This window comes from Mobula hypostoma, chromosome 22, assembly GCF_963921235.1.
Source record: "Mobula hypostoma chromosome 22, sMobHyp1.1, whole genome shotgun sequence".
Taxonomy (NCBI): Eukaryota; Metazoa; Chordata; class Chondrichthyes; order Myliobatiformes; family Myliobatidae; genus Mobula; species Mobula hypostoma.
Window position 1 is genome coordinate 41,128,920 of NC_086118.1, and position 26,395 is coordinate 41,155,314.

The 26,395-nt window shown below is 40.9% G+C and overlaps 1 protein-coding gene across 4 annotated transcripts in view; it reads left to right on the forward strand.

The window, feature by feature from the left end:
• Positions 1–25,285, forward strand: part of LOC134360307 (transmembrane channel-like protein 7) — a 55,928-nt gene extending 30,643 nt beyond the window's left edge. For 2 of the 4 annotated variants that reach the window (XM_063074521.1, XM_063074522.1), the window contains exons 10-17: positions 6,854–6,977; positions 8,633–8,730; positions 9,878–10,061; positions 10,680–10,810; positions 14,179–14,334; positions 20,656–20,734; positions 21,013–21,112; positions 23,446–25,285. In XM_063074521.1, the coding sequence (XP_062930591.1) occupies positions 6,854–6,977; positions 8,633–8,730; positions 9,878–10,061; positions 10,680–10,810; positions 14,179–14,334; positions 20,656–20,734; positions 21,013–21,112; positions 23,446–23,501 (928 nt within the window). In that variant the 3' untranslated portion in view covers positions 23,502–25,285. Of the gene's footprint in view, positions 1–6,853; positions 6,978–8,632; positions 8,731–9,877; positions 10,062–10,679; positions 10,811–12,932; positions 13,124–13,736; positions 13,845–14,178; positions 14,335–20,655; positions 20,735–21,012; positions 21,113–23,445 lie in introns of those variants that run through there. The other 2 variants (XR_010021312.1, XR_010021313.1) reach the window with 2 other exon arrangements.
• The last annotated feature ends 1,110 nt before the right edge of the window (positions 25,286–26,395 follow it).

Consider the following 26,395-nt stretch of genomic DNA (forward strand, 5'->3'; position numbering starts at 1 on the left):
GCCTCGGAGACGGAAATCACAGGATCTTTGGAGACTGTAGGAGTTTGTGATGGTTCCTCCATATTTTGATGGTCAAACCATACATAGAAGGCATTGAGCTCATCTGGAAGTGAAGCCTTGTTGTCACTTGACTTTATGAGAAGTGACAGCGTTCAAACCCTGCCACAACTGTTGAGCATCCTTCATTGATTTAAGTTTAGTTTGGAATTGTCACTTTGCTGGTGAGATGGATTTTCAGAGATCATACCTGGACCTCTGTAACTATCCTGGCTACCAGATTTGAATGTCTCGGATCTAGCCCTCAACAGATTGCAGATCTCATAGTTCTGGATGGGGAAGACTGAATGATTTTGTGAGGACACACTCATCCACAACTGATCTTATAAAGTCCGGGACAACCACGCTGTATTCATTCAGATCCACAGATGAGTTCTTGAACATGGTCAAGTCTACCGACTCAAAGCAATTCTGTAGCCGCTCCTCTGCTTCCCACGACCACCTCATTGTTGTCCTAATCTTTAGGGCCTTGCTCTTTAGCCTCTGCCTGTGTGCAGGTCAGAGAAAGACAGCCAAAAGATCAGTTTTCCTGATATGCGATCGGGGCATGGAACTGCAGGCATTCCTTATCTTAGTATTAGAGTGATCTAGTGCATTGGGACCTCTGGTGCTATAGGTTATATGCTGATGGTAATAGGCAGGATTTTCTTTAATCGAGATTTGAAATATGTCAGGATGGACTGTTTCTTATTTGGACATGGCATTATGCAGTATCTCAAGCACTTGATTATAGTCGGCCGTTGGTGGTAGATAAACTGGAGTCACGATTATGGAGGAGAACTCCCTAGGTAAAAAGAATGGATAGCATTTGACCATTAAGTTCAACATCAGGGGAACACAGGTTCAATAAAACTGCCACATTGGAGCACCACCAAGAGTTTATCATGAGACACGCACCTCCACCTTTTGCTTTTTCTGATCAGTAGTTTGGTCTGTTCAGTGAATTGAGAAGCCTTCTGGTCTGACTGCTATGCCTGACATGCTGGGAGAAAGCCACATCCTGCTCAGACATAGAAAATAACAATCTCTCATTTTTTTCCAATACAGCAAACTTGCCCTCAGGTCTTCAATTTTGTTCTCCAGTGACTGCACATTTACTAACAAGATGCTGGGTAGTGGGGGACTCATCCCTCTGCATTTCAGCCTGGTTTGGAGTGCCCCCTCCTCACCTTGCCTCGCTACTGGCTATGATGATCAGCCTTCCTCCATTTAAAGGTCCCATACATGCTTGGTCCACCAAGTCATGCAGAAGATCTAAAATCTGAAGATCATTAAATTGATTTAAAAGTGCATTGCTTAAAGGGAATCTACATGCTGCAGATTGCAGTGAGAGTATTTAATAGCAGTATACCTAGAAGTACTGTACGTAGCCTGCAGAATGTCACTATGGTTTACAGGCACCATCTTGCATTTAGCAGCTCCCAGATGCATTAAAAAAAAGCAAAAATGTCTAGCTACATCAGAAGGATAGACATGTTCGATTAGTCAATGAATAACTGGCTCGTACACAGAACTAATTGAGCAGTATTTTGAAGCCAATGAGAAATGAGTACCTGTTTTGCTGAGTGCATTGAGTATAAGGCATACAGTTTGCTTAGAAATTTGACAACTCCAACAAAACCAGCTGAAATGATCTTTGCTGATATCGTGAAAGTAATGCAGGAGCATTTATAACCAAAACCATTGCTGGTTGCGGAACTCTTTAGGTTTCATAAGTTGAATCAGAAGGAAGGGGGAGTCCATTTCAGCGTACATGTCAGAGTAGAAGAAGTTGTCTGAGCATTGTCAGTTCAGTGATAGACTTAATGATGCACTAAGAGATTACTTAGTTAGTGGAATCCTACAAGAAAGTATTTAAAAATGGTACCTAACTGATCTGTCAGTATCGGAGGTGATTTTAAGGTCACTATCAATCCAGCACTGAAAGTAGATCAATACACAGGACAGAAGATATCTTTGCAAACACTTCTGGACAGAAACACTTCAGCAAAGTGGACTTAGCTGAGGCCTGCCTATAGATGAAGATGGAAGAAGAGTCTGAAGTGTTTCTCACCATAAACACCCACAAAAGGCTTTATTGCTATAATAAGTTTACCTGAAGGCACGTGGCCAAGTGGCTAAGGCATTCGACTAGCGATCTGAAGGTCATGAGTTCGAGCCCCAGCCAAGGCAACATGTTGTATCCTTGAGCAAGGCACTTAACCACACAGTGCTCTGCGACAACACTGGTGCCAAGCTGTATCAGCCCTTGCCCTTCCCTTGGACAACATCGGTGTCATGGAGAGGGGAGACTTGCAGCATGGGCAACTGCCGGTCTTCCATACAATCTTGCCCAGGCCTGAGCCCTGGAGAGTGAAGATTTTCCAGGCGCAGATCCATGGTCTTGCAAGTTTACCTGGATGACATCAGTGTTACTGGTGAGGATGACAAGGATCATCTCCAAAATCTCAAGACAATGTTAAAAAGATTATAAGATTATGGGCCAAGAGCATGACACAACAATTGTGAATTCTTTAAATCAAACATCACTAACTGAGGTCACACCATTGATGCTAAAGGCTACACAAGTGTGCTGAGAAAATTCAAGCAGTGGTGGATGCCCCAAGACCAAAGGACATGCCACAGTTGTGGTCATCTCTAGGATTTGTCAATTACTACAGCAGTTTTCTGCCAAACCTGGCTACGGTGCTCCACCACTCGAATTCATTACTATAGATCAGGAAGAAATAGCAATGAACAAAGCAGTGTTAAGTAGCTTTCAAAAAGATAAAGGTGATATCAGACAGTGTACTCAGATTATGATCCATATATTTCTGTGAAGCTTGCTTCGGTGTAGATGCAGTCACATTACACGTTATGAGTCATGGAAGCGAACATCCCATAGCCTTTGCATCATATTCCCTTAATACTGCAAAAAAAATATACACTAAGATTAACAGAAAGGCCTTGAGTCTGGTTTGGCGTGTAAACTGGTTTAACCATGGGGGAGATTTTACCCTCATTACTGGTCATTAATCACTAGCGTACATTTTCAAACTACAGAAGGACGTTCCAGCTGCAACAGCAGCATGTGGGCTCTGATTCTTGGAGGACACAATTACAAGATCAAATTCAAGAGGATGGCTAAGTATGAAAATGTGGATGGAATGCTCCGTTTATCTTTGTAAAAGGAAATACGTGAAGAAATTTACAAAAGAGGATGCTCCTTTAGACGTACTCTCACTAATGCAAATTGAAAACCTCCCCTATTACGGCAGAGATGATCCAAAAGGAAACTAGAAAAGACCCCACACTGTCTCAAGTCTGCATGGCAACCCAAAATGGCTGGATTGTGCAACAAAAAGTCCAGTTCCCCCATTTTTACCAGTGCCAAAATTAACACCTTTGATGGTGGTTGCCTTATGTGGGGATTGAGAGTTGTTGTACCGTCCAAACTGAGAGCTAAAGTGTTGGAAGACCTACATGCCGGTCACCTGGGCATGGTTAAAATGAAAGCATTGTTTTAAAGCTTTGTCTGGTGGCCTGTGATAGATCAGCAGATCAAGCAGCTTGCCATGCACTGTGTGGGATGCCAACACATCCAGAAGATGCCATCCATGGGATTGGCCTACATTGCCCTGGCTGAGAATAAACGTGGATTTTGCCCAATAATTCATGGACACAAATTTCTTGGTAGTAGTGGATGCAGCTACAAATTGGCCAGAAGTGTTCCCAATAACTTCCATTACAGCTTTGTATACTGTTGATGTGTTGGGAAACCTCTTCATAAGGACTGAGGTTATAGAACTCTTAGTCAGTAACAATGAAACACAGTTTGTGGTGGAATAGTTTCAGTCATTCCTGAAAATGAATGGAATAAGACGTATTACATCAGCACCATATCACCCAGCTACGAATGGCTTAGCAGAAAGGTTTTCCCAGAGTCTAAAGAATGTACTGTGAGCAATGTCAGTTGAACACACTACACAACACACTTGTAACATGCTGTAGGGTTTCACTGATAATGTAATGGTTTCTCTGTGGCAGCAATGTTTGGGTTATGACTAGAGATAACGGGGTTTGGAATGCTGTTGTTCTTTCTTGTGAGTCTGGAAGTGGGACTTTCGTGGTCTTTTGCTGGGGAGAGATGAGGAGAGAAGACACGAATGGAGAGAATTGGTAGACCGCTGGCCGGGTGGGACCTGGAGCGAGGGTCTGAAGGGCAGCGACGATCGGAGGAGATTGATGGTGGACGACGGGCTTATCAGTGAGCTCCAACATTGCGCAATAGACTGTTTCATAAGATTGGGCCCTTTTTGGACTTAATCGTTTAATCGCATGCTGTGTACTGTTTGTTTTTTCGGGGTACTGATTTGTAACATGGGACACATCGTGCAACATCTACCCAAACGAGATTTCTTAAGTTTGGCCGGGCTGGGGGCTATCACTCCCTGTATCAAGCCGCTAGCTGAAGCGGGAGTTACACACTGAACCAAAAGCTTGCCAATTTCCTCCTTGCATATTGTAATGCAGCACACTACACAACCAACAACTCACCTTCCATGCTGTTCCAGGGTCACCCCTTACACTCACGCTTGGATCTTCTCAAACCCAGTCTCTGAAGGAGTTCGCAGGACAAAAGGCTGAGACAAATTGAGGGCTCCTCAAACGAGGAGGTTCGATGTTTCACTCCAGGACAAGTAGTCCTGGCGAGGGACTACAGAGGTGATCAAAGAGGGTACTCAGAAAGATTAAGAACAGAACCTGACCACTCTTCTCCAAGGTGGAGATTGCGTCGGACGTCATCTGGAAACGACACATTGATCAGCTGAGGAGACCAGAGAAGAAAGGTGCCCAGAGCTGTGAGAACCACTTCCTGCAGTCTCAGAGTCAACCCCTCTAACCACCACAGAGGAGGCCCCATACCTGAGATTGTTTCACAGCCACAAGTCTCACCTGTCAAACAGAGTGACCAGGAAAGAGATTACCCCACAAGAGTAAGACAGACTGCACAGCAATTAAATCTTTAAGCCTGAATGGGACAATGTAAAACTTACAATGCTGTGGATATCTGTATAGTAGTTGTATTCTATGGTATACAATGTGTATAAGCTGAGATGCATTCGATATTAAGTTGGAGTTTATAGTTAAGTAGGGAGGAGCATTGTGCATTGAATATGTCAGTAGTATCTGAGTAATATTGTAGATATATCGTTTGATTAAATATTCTTCTCTGTTTTAAATAATTCATTACGGGTTACATGTTAAAATAAATGAATTGTCTACGCATGACGCTACCATGTGATGCGCGCATGTCTCATTTAAAGTATAAAACGAACAAGGACTCTCACCTCTCAGCTCCGGTTGCTTTCCTTTCAATTAGTTTTATGTTTTGGAGTTTCAAAACATAACATTTTTCAACCTGTGTTTGATTTCCTCATCATGAAGTATCAAATGTAGTACACTACATTGGAAGTACAAGTGTATAGCTCCCCCTGCTGGAACGAGAGTGTGTGGCCCCCCCCCACCCGATGGCAGGAAGATGCACGGCCAGCTCTTGCATTTACTGATCATTATACCCTGCACTCCATACTAATTGCCATCTATAACCATGTACTATCTAACTTTTAGACAATATGTTCTTAAGTATTTTGGTGCAATATCTTTATCCTGCACCATTGCAATCTTGGGAATATCAGAAATGGAACCGGCAAAATTGTGTAAAATTGCTTATAGCTTTGTTTGGTGGCTTTCATTCTAAAAGCCAGTGGAAAACTAAATGCGTTCTGGGAACTTTTTTCCTATTTCTATAATTCATTATCTATTAATTAATTTTTGTAGGTGATAATTTTTCTTCCTGTCTTAAGACCACTCTAGAAAATGAAAATCCTAGGCTGATACTTTGGTGCAGTATATTTAGAGATGCAACACAGTAACAGGCCTTTTCCAGCTCAACAAGCCCACACTACCTAATTACACCCATGTAAATAATTAAACTACTAACTCATACATCTTTGGAATGTGGGAGGAAACCGCAGCAACCGGAGGAAACCCAAGCAGTCATGGGCAGTTCATACAAATTCCTTACAGACAGGAGCAAGGAAAGAACCCGGATTGCTCTGTCTGTAAAGTGACTGCATTAACCGCTGTGCTACCATACGACTCCCAATACACCAGTGCTGAATTATAACACATGCCTTTTTTTAGCATGAGATGTTAAAACAAATCCAATAAAAATCTCTGGTATAAATTATCAGATTGCAACATATTAACAGCATTAAGGGTTCAAAGGTTTATTTTATCCTCAAAGTATGCACATACAATACAACTCTGGTATTCGTCTTTTCCAGATAGCCATGAACTACAGAAAAACCACAGGTGCTGTTGAAAGAAAATACATCAACCCCTCCCCCCCCCCACCATATGAAAAGGAAAAAGAAACAAAATTCGCACACCCCAATCCCCCCCCTCAAAAAAAATCACCCATATGGAAAACAGCAGCTGGAACATCAAACCCCAAGCCCCCAACCTTCTCACTCACACAAAAAAACAACAGATCACTCACCCGGAATACGGCAACTAGAACCCCACTGCCCTACAACAAATAACAGTGACAACAACATCAAACCCCCAACACCCTTTTATACTTAAAACATCTTGTTATATTAATATCGGACCAATGGTTTATAATATTACCCAGCAACAGGAGATTGTATTTAGCAGGACCACAAGAGAAAAGACAAAAATAAATGGCCATCCAATAAGGAACTGATAACTTCTGCCTTGTTGAAACTTTTAATTCTTTTATTCCCTCTAGGTGTATATTTTTAAGGCTGACCAACCTGAGCATGTTGGTGTTCTCTCTGTGGCAGCAGGTCATCTGCTCAGGTGGGAAAAGTGAAAAGGATTGTGAAGCCTGTGGTTACAACATACATTACCAGGTGAATAAGAAGGCATGAATAGTGAATTAATAGAGAATTTAGTGGTGCATTACAGGTCTGATCAGGCACTCCTGGACGAAGTCCACTTTACATTTCTGATTTGATTAGTGGTGTAGTGGACAGAAAGTAAAAGTTCACATGTGGCATTCATTCTCTCTGGTAAACTCTTTTGTGGAACTGGTGGAATCAAGGTCATTACCACTGACCTGAGAGTTTAAGGCATAAATTGCTTTGGCATATCATCATGTCGCATCATCAAGAAATGCAAAATTGGTTTGTAAGGAATGATTCCATTTTGAATCAATTACCTTTATCATGCTAACCAACTGTCCCATAAGCAACAGAGATGGATAAAGGGGGCACTCTTTAAGAGGGAGTTGCTGTCTATTATGTGTGATAATACTCCATTGTTCTTTAAATAATGTTTTTGGATGCTTTTCCCCCACTGAAATGGGGGGGGGGGAAACTACCTCAAAGGCATAAAGTGCTCCTTTACCTCAAAGGCATGAGGTCCAATAATTCTGCTCCTTTAGTCTGCGCTGATGCGTTATTCTAGATTGTGTGCTAAAAATCTTAGGGTCCATCAACTGAATTATTGACATGACCACAATCAACCTAACCAGTCTATACATTTGGGATGAAACAGTAGAAAGGTGACAAATAATGGCCACAAAAGATATATCCTTTATATAAAAATAAAGGATATTCTCAAGGAAAAATCTGGAGCTGCAGTCACTAAAGCAGTCCTACGTTGAGTTCAACGCCAACTGGCAACTCCTGCAATGCAGCTGCCGCCAAACGGTATCGGTCTCTGGCGTTCCTTTGGGTTCAGCAGCTGCGCAACGAGGGGGGAGCCTGCTGCACGGGCAACAGCTTGCCCTCCATATTGTACTGCCTGGCTTGCGTATCACGTAGACAGCTCGGACACAATATCCACGGTTGACCCTGACCAACGGAGGGCCTCACCAAGAGACTACAGATGCTGCAATCTGAAGCAACAAGCAATCTGCTGGAGCTGCTTGGAGGGTCAAGCAGTATCTGTGGGAGAAAAGCAATAACTAATATTTTGGGTCAAGATTCTGCATCAGCATACAAAATAAATCAATTTTGTTGCTGATCTGTTCTGAGTGAATCTCAGATGCACTGTATCACTTTCCCTCCAATAATCACTGAACTCACTGCGGGCGCACACATTGATAAACACACATGTTATACTGTATGTGTCTGTTCAAAGCAGTTCTCCAAGTTTAAATTCCCATACACAGACTGTGAGAAGAAATCTGTAGAGAAGTAATCTGAATTGTAGGGTGCCGGTGTAACAATGAATTTATTCTTGATGAGTCAATGGATTGCATCAAAATTGTGATCTCAGTTTGAGCATTTCGTGCACTGTAGCTAAGCCAAACTTCAGTTGCTTGAAGCTGCGTTTAGTTGCAAGGCAATGTTCCAGCTCTTGTTGGAACCCTTGTTCAAAAACAATACTTGAAAAAGTATTCAGAAGCAGAAAGATTGAAACAAAAACATTTTGCTTTAAAATGATTTGTGTAATTTAAGGATTGATTGTCCTTTTGTGCAATTTCTCAACATCAAGCTGACATTTATTTTACAGTGCTTTGTAACAAGTTGACTAAGATAATTTATGTTTGATTCTCTAGTGTTGGGAGACGAAGATTGGACAAGAAATGTACAAGCTCTTTTTGTTTGATTTTCTAGCCAGTGTTGGTGTCATATTTTGTTTGGAACTTCCAAGAAAGTAAGCAATCTCGAAAAAGAACATTTCATATACTTTCAGACTGAGATTGGGGGACATAATAGATGTTCTCAAATTAGAAGAGTACTTTGAAAAGATAACAGATTACTTCTACTGGATGATTCAGATTAGAATGAATTCACAAAAAGATTATTTTCACTTTTTAAAATATTCCTTTTAATCGAAGTTTGTACAAACAGTAACATTGTATAATTGTCCATAATGTATAAAGCAGTTTAATACACAAGCAAGCTGTAAGTTTGGGATGAACCATTAGAAATCTGATCTATAATTTTATCACCACAAAATGATATAAAAGGTTATAAATTTCAGCTTCATGCTGATTTATTTTGGCTGAATGTAGGAGATAGGAGCAACACCTTTGTAAGACATGCTTATTTGAAATGATAGGTGAATGTTCCTTTTTGTAAAAGTAGGTTCTGATATACCTCCAGATTTATTCAAAACTGATGCAAACTACAATTTAATATACACTCAGAGACCGCTTTATTAGGTACAGAAGTGCAATCCAGTATGATCTTCTGCCCATCCACTCAAGGTTTGATGTGTTGTGTGTTTAGAGATGCTCTTCTACACATCACGGTTGTAACACAGGGTTATTTAAGTTATTATTACCTTCCTCTCAGCTTGAACCAGTCTGGGATTCTCCTCTGACCTCTCTCATTAGCAAGGTGTTTTCACCCACAGAACTGCCTCTCACTGGATGTTTTTTTTATTTCTCACACCCTTTTCTGTAACTTCTATCATGCATGAAAATCCCAGGAGATCGGCAGTTTCTGAGATGCTGAAACCACCCTGTTTGGCACAAAGTAAATTACACCACATTTCTCCCCATTCTGATGTCTGGTCTGAAGAACTAAACCTCTTGACCATGCCTGCATGCTTTTCTATATTGAGTTGCTGCCATATTATTGGTTGATTAGATATTTTCATTAAAAAAGGTTTACAGGTGTATCTAATAAAGTGGCTACTGAGTGTATGCATTTATTCAGTTCAGATTGATATCCTTGCAAGTTATACTTCATTAAGAATGTTGCTCATGAATTTGTTTACATGCCTATCCATTCAATAAATGAATGAACAGTGTTTCTGCAAGAAAATATTCACATAGTTTTCCTTCAATGTTTAGATTTCTGGAAGATCATGCTTCCTTTCAGTTACCCAAGATATTGCAAAGGCCGCCATTCATCATTACGGAAAATATACTAAATATTGTTAATGGACAAACTATCGTCTGGATTGGAATGTTTTATTCTCCATTGCTGCCGGTTTTCAATGCCATCAAATGCATAATCACATTCTACATGAGAAAGGTAGAGGAAAGAACATCGTCACTGCTGCTAAAAGTTGGTTTGAAGTTAAACACAATCACCAGTAGTTGTGTAGATCGGACCTCAAAGCAATCTTCTAACTGTGAAATTAAAATTCTGGTAATTCTAAGGAAACTTTCTGGTTGACAACTTGCCTGCAGAAAAGCTGTGCACAACTGTAAGATGATCTTCACAGCACAGCCCAACCAGTAGTTCATGTACAAATTCACAATCATATCAGGACTCTAGACTGATTCTAATCAGGGACCCAACCAGAAATAGGATTGAGATGATACCATTCATGATGAAAATGATGGCAGGGGAACCAAGCAATAACGATTGCAGTGTGTTTTTTTTTGGCCATGACTCGGTGGAAAAAACTAATTATCATTTTGGACTTTTTATCCAAAGCCACAGGGAGTTGGGTTTATGCATTTTTAGGTTGCAGATGACAGAATAAATACTTAAATATTTTTAATTTAGTGAACAGCAAACTTTATTGTCTTTATAGTCTCAGTGATTATAATTGGCATGGCCGTAAAATGCCGATTTGATTGTGGAAAGATAATTGTTTTAAAGCCTTATCTTTTTATGTTCTCTTTTATATGATCTTATCCACAGCACAGTCTATATAATTACTGCCGTCCTGCCAGAAGGTTGTTTCGAGCATCCAGCTCGAAGATTTTCTTTCAGTTGACGCTACTGTTTGGATTGTCTTTAGCATTGATCCCGATTGCTGTTAATCTATTTATGTAAGTATAATTCTTAGCAGGATGCCTCGTATTCAACTAGGTTTTGTATCAATAATCATCAGGAAGCAGTTGCATCGTCTTGCAAGGAGATAGATAGCAATTTCGGTGCACTGATAAACCTAAAAATACAAAACGCAAACACGAGGAAATCTGCAGATGCTGGAATTCCAAGCAACACACATAAAAGTTGCTGGTGAAGGCAGCAGGCCAGGCGGCATCTATAGGAAGAGGTACAGTTGACGTTTCAGGCCCTTGGGTCTCGGCCCGAAACGTCGACTATACCTCTTCGTAGAGATGCTGCCTGGCCTGCTGCCTTCACTAGCAACTTTTATGTGTGTTGCTAAAAATACAAAAATTGCACTTACACCTCCCAAGGACAGCTATAAGCTCTATACCAATGGATTTGGCGTGAAAGAAGAAATAGTGAGGCATCTGGAAAGAAACGGATCCATCAGGCAGACGCAGCATGGATTCAGCAAAGTCAGGTCCTATTTGACGGACTTACTGGGTTTTTTTTTAGGATATAATGAATGCAGTGGACAGAGGAGAACAGATGGACGTTATTTACTTGGATTTCCAGAAGGTGTTCAATAAGGTGCTGCATTAAAGACTTATCCATAAAATAAGGATGCATAGAGTCGGGGGTGATGTATAGAGGATAGAGGATTGGTTAACTGATATACATGGGTGTTACTCTGTTTGGCAATCAGTGGTGAGCAGTGTGCTACAGGGGCCGGTGCTGAGCCTGCAACTGTTCACGATTCGGCAGAGAGAACCAAGTGTAGTGGATCTAAGTTTGCTGAGGATAATAAATTGAGTGGAAAAGCAAATTGTGCAGAAGATATGGAGAGTCTGCAGAGAGATAAAGATAGGTTAAGTGAGTGGGCAAGGGTCTGGCAGTTGGAGTACAATGTTGGTAAATGTGAGGTCATCCACTTTGGAAGGAAAAATGGAAGAGCAGATTATTACTTGATGAAAAAATTTCAGCATGCTGCTGTGCAGAGTGACTTGGGAGTGCTTGTGCATGAATCACAAAACGTTGGTTTGCAGCTGCAGCAGGCTATCGAAAAGGTAAATGGAATGTTGGCCTTCATTGCTCGCAGGCTTGAATTTAACAGCAGGGAGATTATGTTGCAACTGTACAGGGTACTGATGAGGCTGCACCTGGAGTACTACATGCATTTCTGGTCCCCTTACTTGAGGCTGGATAGACTGGCTTTGGAAGCGGTACAGAGGAGGTTCACCAGGTTGATTCCAGAGATGGGGTGGGGGGAGGTGGCGTTAGACTATGAGGATTGGGACTGTACTCGCTGGAATTCAGAAGAATGAGAGGAGATCTTATAGAAACATATAAAAGTATGAAAAGGATAGATAAGATAGAGGCAGGAAAGTTGTTTCCACTGGTAGGCGAGACTAGAACTAGGGGACATAGCCTCAAGATTCGGGAGAGTAGATTTAGTATGGAGATGAGGAGGAACTGCTTTTCCCAGAGAGTGGTGAATCTGTGGAATTCTCTGCCCATTGAAGCAATGGAGGCTACCTCAGTAAATATATTTAAGACAAGGTTCAATAGATTTTTGCATAGTAGGGGAACTAAGGGTTATGGGGAACAGGCAGGCAGGTGGAGATGAGTCCATGGCCAGATCAGCCATTATCTTATTGAATGGCGAAGCAGGTTCGATGGGCCAGATGGCCGACTCCTGCTCCTATTTCTTATGTTCGTATGTAACAATTGCAACATCATCGAGTTGAGAGGCTGGGTATCCTGTGAGAAATAACTCACCTCCTAACAGGACAAGACCACCCCAACATCAGTAAACGTGAAATCAGGAGTGTGGTAGAATTCTCTCCACTTGCCTGGATCATTGCAGTACCAACAATTCTGAAGGAGCTCACTGGCGCCCAGGATAAAGCAGCCTAGTTAATTAACAATCCATCAACTATTTTTAACATCACTCTTTCCACCTTTGGTGTATAGGGGCTACATCTATGTTCCATAAGCAAATACAGTGCAGTTATTTCCCCAGGCAAGGGGTGACAAGATGAATATTTTAATAGCTTCTCCAATAAGTTACACACCTTTCTAATTTGGACCCATATTGCTGTCCTTCATCATTCCTAGGTCTGAGAATTTCATCCCCTATCACTCTGTAGATCAACAGCAGCTTCTTAAAGGAAATAAGGGGTCAGAAATGGCATTGTTGCCCATATCTCAAAAATGAATTAAAGATGATGCACGGAACTCACTAGTTAACTACTAAACTAGTCTGAACAAAATTGGTAATTCAATCAAAGATAACTGAATTTTTAATAGTAAGTATCATTTATTATCAAATGTATTTATTATTATTTATTGTAGTGCCTGCACTGTTTTGTGCACTTTATGCAGTCCTGGATAGGTCTGTAGTCTAGTGTAGTTTTTGTGTTTTTTCTTACGTAGTTCAGTGTAGTTTTTGTATTGTTTCATGCAGCACCATGGTACTGGAAAACGTCTCATTTTTACTATGTTCTGTACCAGCAGTTATGGTTGAAATGACAATAAAAAGTGACTTGACTTGTATTCAAGCTTTCAGAAGTTAATAATTGCAGTAGATTTAAAACATGTTTTACTTCCACTGCTTGCATCTTTTATCGCACTTGGGTGATCCCATTTTTCTTTCCAAGTTAACTATTTCTGTACTGATTTCCTGCTTTATATTCCCTGATTCAAACTGCATAGCTCAGACAGGATTCTTCAGCTTGGGGATTCAATGGCCTGTTTAGTCTGCTTATACTCTACAATGTAAAGGGTGCCACAATGCATCAAGTGTTGGATTTGAGAAGGTCTCTGTTCAAAAGCTGTAATGGAGGTAGCTAAAGGGGAGGTGAATAGCAGATATTGTTTGTCTGCTATTTTCTACAAAATTCTTTCCTTTGTTTGAGGAAGAATGCCATAAGGGAAGGGGATAATCTTCTCTTCTCTCTGCTCTTCTGAACTACGGTGGATGCAAGCCCGAGCTCTCCAATTTTTCAGCACTATCTTCCTTTCTGAAGTGTAAGTAAATCTTCTTCCAACATCTCAGCAACTTTTCTTAAATAAGGAGAATAGTACTGTATCTCGTTATACATAGACTTTTGCACAGTACTATTTATGTATATATATACAAAATGTGTGCGTGTGTGTATGTATATGTTACCAGTTCTTTTTTGCATTATCTCTGCTATTATCCTTTGTGTATATCCTTTGAATGTTGATGTGTATGTTGAAAGGTTAATTGAGTTTAATGCTATTTTCATCGGTTTTCACATGGATTATTTCTGCAGATAATGTTAGTTCAAATCTTGGGGTAAGATCATGCAAGTGATAATTCCAAATGTTTTCTCTTCAGAGTTCGTCCATCCAAAGCATGTGGTCCATTTCGATACTACGAATCAGTTTGGGATATTGTACCAGAGGCTGTTGCAAGACTTCCACGGAAGGCACAGAACTTTTTTATCTACATTAAGTCCGAAGTCTTCTTGTTGATGTTGATTACTCTTTTAAGGTAAGAATAGCAACAGATGATCAAAAATTAGGATTGAGAAATAAGGCGAACAGTGTGACATTTAAATGTTAAATAGAATAAAGTTCAAAGTTCAAGGTAAGTTTATTATTAATTTGCTTACATATACATATGTTACCATATACTACACTGAGATTCATTTTCTTGCAGGCAGTCACAGTAAATCAAAGAAACACAATAGAATCAACAAACAACTGCACACAAAGATGGACAGTCAATGCACAAAAGACAACAAATTGTGCAAATACAAAAAAAAGAAAAATCAAAATAATAATAATAAATACTGAAGTAACAAATACTGAGATCAAGAGTTGTTGAGTCCTTGAAAGTGAATCCATAGGTTGTGGAATTAGTTCAGTGTTGGGGGTGAGTGAAGTTATCCATGCTAGGTTCAGGAACCTGAGAATTGGGTAGCAACTGTTTCTGAACCTGGTGGTGCAGGACCTAAGGCTCCTTCACCTCCTTCCCAATGGCATTAGCAAGAGAAGAGCATGGCCTGAATGGTGGGGGGTCTCTGATGACGGATGTTGCTTTCCTGCGACAGTGCTCCTTGTAGTTGTGCTCATAGTGGGAGGGTTTAATGACCGGTCTAAAAGAGAAAGTGATTTCCCTACTTTGGGATAATAGGGTGCATTAATAATAATAAGGATATATTTAGTAAGACCAGAAGACATAGGTACACAGTTAGGCCACTCTGCTCTACCATTCCATCATGGTTGATTTATTATCCCTCTCAACCCCAGTCTCCTGCTTTCACCCCATCATCTTTGATGCCCTGACTCATAAGGAACATTTCAAATTCTGCTTTAAATATATTCAATGACTTGGCCTCCACAGCCGCCCAACACAATGAATTCCACAGATTCACCACCCTCTGGCCAAAGAAACTCCTCCTCACCCCTGTTCTAGATGGATGTCCCTCTATTCTGAGGTTGTGCCCTCTTGTCCTAGACTCAGCCACTGTAAGAAACAGCTTCTCCAGATCCACCCTGTGCAGGCTTTTCAATATTCAATAAGTTTAAATGAGATCGCCCCTTATTTTTCTAAACTCCAGCGAGTACAGGCTAGGAGACAGCAAATGCTCCACATACATTAACCCTTTCATTCCCAGAATCATTCTTGTGCACCTCCTCTGGACCCTCTCCAATGACAGCACATCTTTTCTCTGATAATGTGCCCTAAACTGCTCACAGTCCTCCAAGTGTGGCCTCAGCATCACATCCTTGCTTTTATATTCTAGTCCTCCTGAAATAAATGCCAACATTGCATTTGCCTTCCTTACCATTGACTCAACTTGCAAGTTAACCTTTAGGAAATCCTGCACAAAAAATCCCAAGTCTCTTTGAACCCCATTTAGAAAATAGTCTACGCCTTTATACATTTTACCAAAGTGCAGGACCATAAACTTCCCTACACTATATTCCATCCGCCACTTTTTGCCCATTCTCCCAATCTGTTTAAATCATTTTGTAGAGTCTATGCTTCCTCAGTGATACCTGCCCCTTCACCTATTTTTGTATCATCTACAAAATTTGCCTCAAAGCCATCAATTCTGTCATCCAAATCATTGACATTTAACATGAAAAGAAGCAGTCCCAATACCAACCCCTGCGGAACCATTAGTCCCAGGCAGCCAAACAGAATAGGCCTCTTTTACCCCACTCTTTGCCTCCTGCTAGTCAGCTAATCTTCTACCCATGCTAGAGTCTTTCTGTAATACCATGAGCTCTAGATAAGCAGCCTCATGTGTGGTACCTTGTCAAAGGCCTTCTGAAAATCCTATTACACAACATGCCCTGACTCTCCTTTGTCTATCCTGCCTTTTATTCCTGCAAAGGATTCCAACAGAGTTGTCAGGGAAGGTTTTTCCTTGGGGAAACAGTGCTGACTTTGACCTACTTTTTCATGCACCTCCAAGTACCCCAAAACCTCATCTTTAATAATGGACTCCAACACCTTGTCAACCACCAGTCAACTAACTGCTATAACTTCCTTTCTTCAGCCTCCCTCCCTTCTTAAAAAGTAAAGTGACATTTGCAATTTTCCAGTTCTCAGGAACCATTCCAGAATCTAAAATTCTTGAAGGATCATTGCTAATACCTCCACAATCTCTTCAGCTACCTCTTTCATAATCCTGGGGTTGAGTCCATCTGGCCCTGGTGACATCTAACTTCGGACCTTACACCTTCCTAAGTGTCTTCCCCTTAGTAATAGCAACAACACTCACCTCTGCCCTTTGCACTCTCAAATTTCTGGCATACTGCTAGTGTCTTCCACAGTGATGACTGACACAAAATACTTACTCATTTTGTCTGCCATTTCTTTGTTCCCCCATTACTACCTCTCCAACATCATTTTCCAGCAGTCCAGTATCCATTTTCTCCTCTCTTTTACTCTTTAAATGTCTGCAATATTTTATCTTTTGTCCCCTTATGGCTTTTTTAGTTGCCTTCTGTTGGTTTTTAAAAGTTTCTCAATCTTCTAACTTCCAACTGATTTTGCTATAATTTATGCCCTCTTTTTGGTTTTATGCTGTCTTTGACTTAACTTATTTAAAGTCCAAAGTAAATTTCTTATCAACCCTGAGGTTCATTTTCTTGCAACACACTTAATGAATCCAAGAACCATAACAGAATCATAGAATGACTGCACCCAATGGGGTGGACAACCAGTGTTGAAAAGAAAATGAACTGTGCATATACTACTTTAAAAATAATAAATAATAAATAAATGTGCAATAAATATTGAGAACATGAGATGAAGAGTCCTTGAAAGCCAGTCCACAGGTTATGGGAACATTCCAATCATGGGGCAGGTGAAGATGAGTGAGGATCTGCAAGTGAGGAAATTGAGGATCCAATTGCATAAGGAGGTATTAAGACCCACATCTTGAACCTTATTGATTAGTTTTGAGGGGGTGATAATATTGAATTCCAAGCTGTAGTTGATAAAGAGCATCGTGATATATGCACCTTTACGTCAGCCACAGTCGCATCATAATCCCTTGAGAATACTTCTTTATCTTTGGGGTGTATCTATTCTGTACCTTCTGAATTCTCCCCAGAAGCTCTAGCCAACGCTGTTCTACCATCATCTCTGCTAGTGTCCCCTTCCAATCAACTCTGTCCACTCCTCTGAAATTCCCTTACTTCACTCTAATTATGATACATCTGACTTTACCTTCTCTTTCTCAAACTGCAGGGTGAATTCTATCATATTATGATCACTGTCTCCCAAGGGTGTTTGCAGACAATCTAAAAATTCCCTCTTTTGGGATCCAGCTCTAACTTGATTTTCCCAATCTACCATACCTATTGAAATGCCACATGACTATCATAACATTGCCCTTTTTACATGCCTTTTCTATTTTCCATTGTAATTTGTATCCCACATCTGGCTACCGTTCAGAGGCCTATATATAACTCCCATCAGGGTCTTTTTAACCTTGCGTTTTCTTAACTTTACCCACAAGAATTCTATATCTTTGGAGTTCCGATCCTATGTCACGTCTTTCCAAGAATTTGATTTCATTTTTTACCCAAAGAACCACTCCACCCCCTCTGCTACCTGCCTGTCCTATCAATACAATGCGTATCCTCGGACGTTACACCTGTAACTATGATCTTCTTTCAGCCACAGCACAACTCAGTGATGCCTACGATGTCATACTTGCCAATCTCTAACTGCGCTGCAGGATCATCTACCCTATTCCGTATATCGTGTGCATTTAAATGTCACCCTTTTCAATCTTCAACCCAACCCACTGAGGGCAATTTTACCCTATCGTAAGCCTGTTCTTCCTCACAGTCTCACTATACACTGTATCGACTTGTATACCAACTACTCCATCCTCACTCTGGTTCCCATCCCCTAAAAAATTACTTTAAACCCTCACCAACCTAGCAAACCTGCTGGCAAGGATATTGGTCCCCATCGGGTTCAGGTGTAACCTGTCCTCTTTGTGCAGGTCATATCTTCTCCAGAAGAGATCCCAATGATCCTGAAATTGGAAACCCTGCCCCCTGCACCAATTCCTCAGCCATTCATTCATCTGTATTATCATCCCATTCCTGCCCGGACTAACACATGGCCACAGGAGTAATCTAGAGATTATCACCTTATAGGGTCCTGCTCTTCACTTCAGACTTTTCCCTAATTCCCTATATACACTGCACAGGATAGCTTCTCCCTTTCAAACGAGGTGGTGTTCATAAGTTCGTGGTCTATTCAGGAAACCTGATGGCAGACAGGAAGAAGCTGTTCCTAAAGTATTGTCTGTGGGTCTTCAGGTTCCTGTACTTCCTCCCCGATGGTAGTAATGTGAAGAGGACATATCCCAGATGGTGAGAGTCTTTAATGATGGATGTCGCCTTCTTGAGGTACCACCTGTTAAAGATGTCCTCGATGGTGGGGAGGCTTGTGCCCCTGATGGAGATGGCTGGGTCTATAGCTCTCTGGAGCTTCTTGCCATCCTGTGCATTAGAGCCTTTGTACCAGGCTGTGATGCAGCCAGTCTAATGCTCTTCACTGTGCATTGTAACAATTTCAGAAATCTTTGGTGACCTACCAAGTTTCTGCAAACTCCTAATGTTTGTTCAAACTCCTAGAGCCACTTGTGTGCCTTCTACATGATTGAATCAGTATGTCGGGCCCAGGCTACATCCTCTGAGATGTTAATGCCCAGGAATTTGAAGCTGCTCACCCTTTCCACCACTGATTAGGACTGGAGGAGTCAGTGTACGCCTGACTCCACCTTCATGAAGTCCACAATCAATTCCTTGGTCTTGCTGATCCTGAGCGTGAGGTTCTGGTTGCAAAAACCATTCCTCCAGCTGATCTATTTCACTGCTGCATGCCTGCTCATTGCCATCTGAAATTCTGTTAACAGTGATACCATCGGTGAATTAATAGACCTAACCAGACACTTATGAGTAGAGGGAGAGTAGAGCAGTGGGCTAGGCATGCTTCCTCGAGGTGCACCTATATTGATTGTCAGTGAGAAGCAGATGTTATTACCAATCAGCACTGACTGTTGTCTCCTGATAAGGAAGTCGAGGAGCCAGTTACAGGGTGGTACAGAAGCTTACAGGTTTGCCTAGAGGAAACCACACAAATTAGTGTGAATTATTTGTTATGAATGTTTAAACAAAAAGAAACAATGAACTTGCAGAATACTGCTTGCATGAACCATTGGCTAAGAATTAAGTTTAGATTACAGCATTCTTTTCTCATTTAAGTGTATCTTTTGGTAGCTTTGCTCATGGACAAACCAGATGTAGAAATTAAAGGAACATAATAATTGTGAAACGAAGACTGACCAAGCCCCACTTAGTTCACCTTTTATTCTAATTATTTCTATTGCTGTTGGCGTAGACAACTGTATCATTTACAATTATTTGCCTATCATAGAGAAAAGATGGTGTACACCTTTTAGTACAAAGGTGGTTGCAATTAAATTATTGATAGCATCTGCCACAACTGTTTATTTGTGAGATGATGAATCCTTTTAAAATAGAAATATGTATGGTTTTTATTTTTAAATTCAGTGTAGAGGTGGAAACTGAAAACGGTGTCACTATTGCCATATACTTCCCATGTTTTCTGTGAGCAAGAAGTGAATTGGTCGTGTAGTTTCCAATATCCTCTTCTTCATGAATATTATTTGAATGATATATTGAAATGTCAGTCTTCAAACCCTTTGCTTACATATATATTTTTTTTCTCGACCTTTATGGTTGGTATGTAGAGTATTTTTCCCTCAATCTCAGGTCCTCTACCAGAGGCCTGGGAGCGTGAGGGTTTGGCACAGTGTCCTTGATGTTCCTAGTACTGTGGTCTTCTGGACTGAGATCTCAGATCTTGTTGGAGTCACTCTCCCGGTCCAGCTGTCACAGCTTCAGGTGCTCCTATCACCACCGGGATTACTCTGGCTTTAACCTTCCACATCCTTTCTATCTGCTCTTTCAAGCCCTGGTATTTCTTCAGCTTCTCATATTCGTTCTTCCTGATGTTACTGTCATCCTGGATTGCCACAGCTATTGCTTTCCTCTGTTCCTTGTCCAGTATTACTATGTCTGTTGGTTGGCCAGTATCTGCTTATCAGTCTGCATTCAGAAGTCCCACAGGATCTTAGCTCAGTCATTCTCCATTACATTCTTGGGTGTTTCCCTATTGGACTTACCAATATATACACAGTACATTAAGAGCTAATAACATTCTTGGGCATTACATGTGAATAATAATAATATATTTATTGTACATAAACAATGTAATCATATTTCTCAAATTCTTTCTTGTTAACAGTGTGGTACTGACAACATGTGTAGAGTTGGTTCGAGCTAACAGAAGGACTATCACCCAGCTGAAATGGCATTTAAGTCTGGTAAGTGAAGAAGTTGTGCTTCAATCATATGCTGCATTAGTGAGACCATTTCTGGAGTGCTGTGTGTTGTATTGCTCTCCTTATTTGAGAAAGCATGTGAATGAATTAGAAGTAGATCAGAGATGCTTTTAAATGCCAGATCTGCTGCATTAAATATTCTGCTTGTTTTATTTTACTACGAACATCTTTAGTGAAAAGTACTTGCACAGACACAGAGGATACAAAACTTCTAATGTTATTTCAAATATTCATTAATTGTGAACTACTTGTTCCTCTAGGCAAGACAAGATAAGCAGTATTTGGTGAAAAAACTATCCACACGTTCTCAGCATCAAAGACGTGTTCATTTTCAAGACAGTTCTTCCAACAGCACTCAAGGTACCAACAACTACACGTGAACCTTATCACAATGGAATTCTTTCAAGGATCAAATCACTTAATGATCTGTTGTGAGCATAAATGAGAGAAGGAAAAAAAATTGCTCTGTCCTTCCTTATTCCTTAAAGAATGATGATGTTTGCCAGATACACATCTACCTTTGTTGAAAAATTAGCCTTGCATATTCTATACATCATTAAGCACAATATATTTCCTTTGTTATTCTTCGTTATGTGCTATTTTGTTAATAAAGTTGGATAACAAAAAACTAGGGAGAAGCAGGATTTTAAAAATAAATCCAGAATAGTATGTGTGACAACAGAAGTTCATGAAAAGTGTTTCTGAAATCTTGTTTTGGATATGAAATGGAGTTGTACAGTACAGAAAGTTTGAAAGAGTTCAGAGAAAATTTCCAAGGGTTTTGCTGGGACTGGAGGACTTGAGTTATAAGGAAAGGTTGTACAGGTTAGGTTAGGACTTTATTCTCTGGAGTGCAGGAGAATGAGGGAAGATCTTATAGGGGTGTACAACATTACAAGGCATATAGATTGTGTCAAGAAATGTAGGCCTGACCCAAACGCAGAGCAGTGGAAACAATTTAGCGGTGAGCAAACACTTTAATAATAAACTGCAAATTAACAAGCCACAAGGGACCACAAAACAAGAGAGAACAGATACTTAACATGACTCCAGCAACTAGGTAACTGATAGCTAGGAACAACTGGTTGTGCCTCGCTGGTTTGATGGGTGAACATGGACTGCCGATGAGAGCTCAGTTTGAATAGGCTGCACGTAATGAGTTGGAAACGAATGGCAGGTGACTCCTGTTTGCTAGCTGGAGACTGGGAGGTGCCTGCCCCCGCAGGTCTGATAGATAGGGTGCATGCATGTTGACATTTTCCCCTCAAGTTGGGTGAAACCTGAACTACAGATCATAGGTTTAAAGTGAAACACGAAATAATTAAAGGGAAGTGTCATCACTCAGAGGGTGTTGAGAATGTGGAATGAGCTGCCAGTGGAAGTGGTAGGTGTGGGCGCAATTGTAACATTTAAGAGAAGTTTAGTTAAGTACATGGATGAAAGGGGTTTGGGTGCAGGTATAGGTAGTAGATCGAGGAGAATGGACAAGATGGGCCGAAGGACCTGCTTCTGTGCTGTAGTACTCTGTGACTCTAAATGGGCCCTTTGGTGCATCACATCAATGCTGACCATTTTACCCAGCTACACAAGTCACATTTACCTGCATTAGGGCCTTATCCTTAAATACCTTTTGCTGGGGAGATTCATCTTACTCAACTTCTTTCAATCGCAAATGAATATTTGGAGATCTACCACTGTATTGTTTTCTATTTCTTCCCCAGCCATCAAGCACATACAGTGAAAACCAAATCCACCTCCCAACCCTTTTCGTCTATCAGATTCTGCTGTATAGTTTTACTTTTGTTTTATGGAGTATGAATTTTCTTATGTAAAATAAGTATTTCATTTTTATATAAATTTGGAGCAGGGGCTCCCAACCTGAGGTCCACAGACCCTTCAGTTAATGGTAGGGGTCCATGGCATAAAAAAAGGTTAGGAACCCCTGATTTAGAAACTTATTTTAAATACTTGTCAATTTTTTCCATTTCTATCTAATTTATGTTTAAAGTGATTGGCTTCCTGACTGATTTTCCGAGAATTTTTCTTAAGAATTAATGGTTTTAAATCTTTAAGTTAATATATGAAGGTATCTTGTTAAAAGAGGTCTGGAATGTCCATGGTCTCTCCAAAGCTATTATATAGCTAAAGGGTTTCTTTTGAATTGTACTCACTGAAGTCATACCCTGAAAAGAATTGAAATAAATAGCACCACAAACAAAATGGTGGAGGAACTCTGTAAGTCAGGTAACTGATGTCCTGATGAAGGGCCTCGGCTAAAACATCGACTGTTTATTCCTTTCTTTAGATGTTGCCTGACTTGCTGAGTTCCTCTAGTATTTTGTGTATGTTGCTCAAGACTTCCAGCACCTGCAGAACCTCTTGTGTTATTGAAACAAGTAACTAGCTGATTTCATTTCTTTAATAGAAATAGAGAAGTCTGGAGCCACTCATTAAGTTAGGGACAGTATCTGTACGATGTGGTGTGTGAACATTTCAACTAATTTATCATTAATAATGGAAGACATTAGAACCTGTTAAAATAACCAATGTGAAAGGGGAGGGTGAAAGACCCACGGACAAGAAAAGAAAATGATTGCTGAAGTCCAGCAATAACTTGTCAGTGGCAAACAAAACAAAGAATACAACATAAATGCTTTATTAATAACACTTCTTCTGATAAACTCTCACTGCAGAGTCGAGGGCTGAAGCAAGCGGAGGCAAGGAAGAGTCGAGGAGCGAGGAAGTGTGAGGCAGAGTTGAGCTGAGCGGAGACGAGGCAGGTTCAAGGCCCGTCCACCAAAACTGAGAGCGAGGAAAGACCCGAGGCCTGGTTGATCTAAGCGCCATGCTGATTTGGAAAGGTCTGGAATGGGCGGAAACCAGGTGGCAGGGTCCAGGCCTAAAGCATATCAAAGCGACAGGGCCCAGGTCCTGGAGCAAGGAACAAACCAGTGCTTGGATGACCTAAGCAGCAGGAAGTCTTGCTTGCTGCTCCGTGGTGTTTACTCAGCTCTGCAATGAGTGGAAGCCATGACCTGCTCTGGGCTTTGTGCCTGTGGACTCACTCTCATTCTGAATGCTATTTGCTTACTTTTATAGTTTGCACAATTTTTTTTTCTCTCTGAACATTTTTTATGGGTCCTTCTGGTCTTCTTTGTTTAGTGGCTGCCCGTAAGAATCCAAATCTCTAGGTTGTATGATGTATACGTACTTTGATAATAAATGTACTTTCGAACTTTGAACTTTTGAAGTGGTTAGGTTGAGAAAAACCATACACCTTGTGTCACGGAGCAGATGAAGGCATGATTAGCGCAGAAAGATGCTTTGATCTAGAGGCCTGAGTAGTTAATGCAGGTAAATAGAGTTGGAAGGTGTAACAACCCCAGTTAAGGCAAAGCAGGATCAGTAGTCAATATAGTTGACATGGAACAGCACAGCACAAGAACAGGTCTTTTGACCCACCATGTCAGTGCTGAATTATGCCAAATTAAACAGTAATTTATCTGCCTACACAAGATCCATATCTCTCCTTTCCCTGCATGTTCATGTGCCTGTCTAAATGGTAGTATCGTGTCCACTTGCACCAACACTCCCAGCAGCAAGATCAAAACACATGCCACTCTGTTAAAAAAAAAACTTACCCTGCACATCTGTTTTCAGCTTCTCCCAAGCAAAATATGAGGAAAGAGGCTATAACATCCGTTAGTACGTCATGGAAAGAGGGAGGGGGAGAGGGAGAAAAGGAAAAATGTCAATAGTTCACAAGCTTTAATGCAAGTAGAGTTAGAGGGAAAAGAAGAAATAAACACTAGGCCAAACAGGGCCGTTAACTATTACTCTCAAATAGAAAACAAAGCCTACACTGCGGCTGAGAGGAATAACTAAATATAGAGCTAATACCACTAGTCTTCAGCGTGCACAGCCTCTTCGGTGAATGATATCTGTAATCTGTCAAGTAGGATACCATGCGCAATTCTGATTTGATGGAGACAGACGTGAGAGTACGGAGGAATATCTGAAGAAAATTCTGAAATGCCCGCATCGCTGCCGCTGCTACTGTGTGGTAACCGGAATCTCCGGAGCAGAAGGCCCCGAGTCCTCGGCTTTGCTTGTTTTAGCAGCCAGGGCGAGGTCGAAGGCGCTCGGCAGAGGATGGCGCTCCGGAGGCTGTATCGGAGGGGCTGGTCGGAGGCTGGAAGTTTTCGGATGGACGGACTCAGTGTCGGCTGTGGTCAGCTGCTTCCAATGCATCGGCAGTTGTCAGTGCCTGGAGGTTTACGGCAGGGAGTTTCTCCCTTTTACTGCCTGTTATCGGGGACTCAGGAGTCCATCATGACTTGAGACTTCTTTTTACCGTGCCCATGGTCTGTTCTTTATCAAATTATGGTATTGCTTTGCACTACTGTAACTATATGTTATAATTATGTGGTTCTGTCAGTGTTAGTCTTTGGTTTGTCCTGTTTTTCTGTGATATCACTTGGGAGGAACATTGTATCATTTCTTAATGCATGTATGCATTTCTAAATGACAATAAACAAGGACTGAGTGTTCTCATAATCTAAAAATTTACCACTAGTCTTAAATTGAATTTACCACTGGTCTTCAGTTGAATTGACAGTCCAATTTCTCAGGCAAGGCCGAATGCAAGCAGGCAGCGAAACGTTGCAGTGCATTGCTCAAGTCTTGACAAGCGCTACTGTGAAAAGAATGGAGTTAAATACCATCCCAATGAAATAATAATTAGCCGATACGTGTATATTCACAAGCGCAATTGCCGTATATGTTGCACTACCAAATCCGTGGTTGTGACAACATCTCACATGAATGGTCACAACGACCAAAATTATGGGATTATCTATGGAGTGGCTTGTCACATTTCCCCAAAATAATTGAAAAGCTATACCTAATCAATTGGCTTTGATGACTATGGTGTGATAGCCATTTGCCTTTTTGTACAGTCTGTAATTTGCCATCAGGGCCCTGCTCCGGTTTCAGGTTTTAATTTTTATTGCAATTGTCAACCTCACCCTTTGTACATTCACATTTCACTTCGTAACTTCATCGGAAATAGAATGAATGTAAGCTTCTCCCGCCAGGGTGAGTGTGAGTTATCAAGCCAGTGCCTCTCCAGGCTGAGTTGGTGAGGAATGATGATAGATTTGAAGCATTAATTATTTTTCTCTCTCTACTAATGCAGTTAAACTCTTTGAGTATTTACAGCAGTTTCTGTTTTAATCTAAGGGTTTGAATTCCAGTAGCTGCAGTATTTTTGCTTTCCAATGTCAAATAGATAAACAAAGAGAAAATAAAGAGGCTTGGCCTTTTCTCCCCCGAGCAGAGGAGATTAAGAGGGAACATAATTGAGATACATAAAGTTATGAAGGGTATAGATAAGGTAGAATGGAGTAAACTTTTTCCCTGTATCAGAGGCAGATATCTTCAGGGACTTGAAGTCCTTATCCTGGCTATCTCTATAGTTTCAGTATTGATGTTGGTTCTTGAGCTGACATGTCAACCGTCCCTTTGCCTCCACAGGTGCTGCTTGACCTACTGAGTTTGTTGAACAGCTTGTTCTTTGCTCGTGTTTTTTGGCTGAATTCATCACAGTACACTGTTTATGATCACCCATCAACTCCTGTGCAC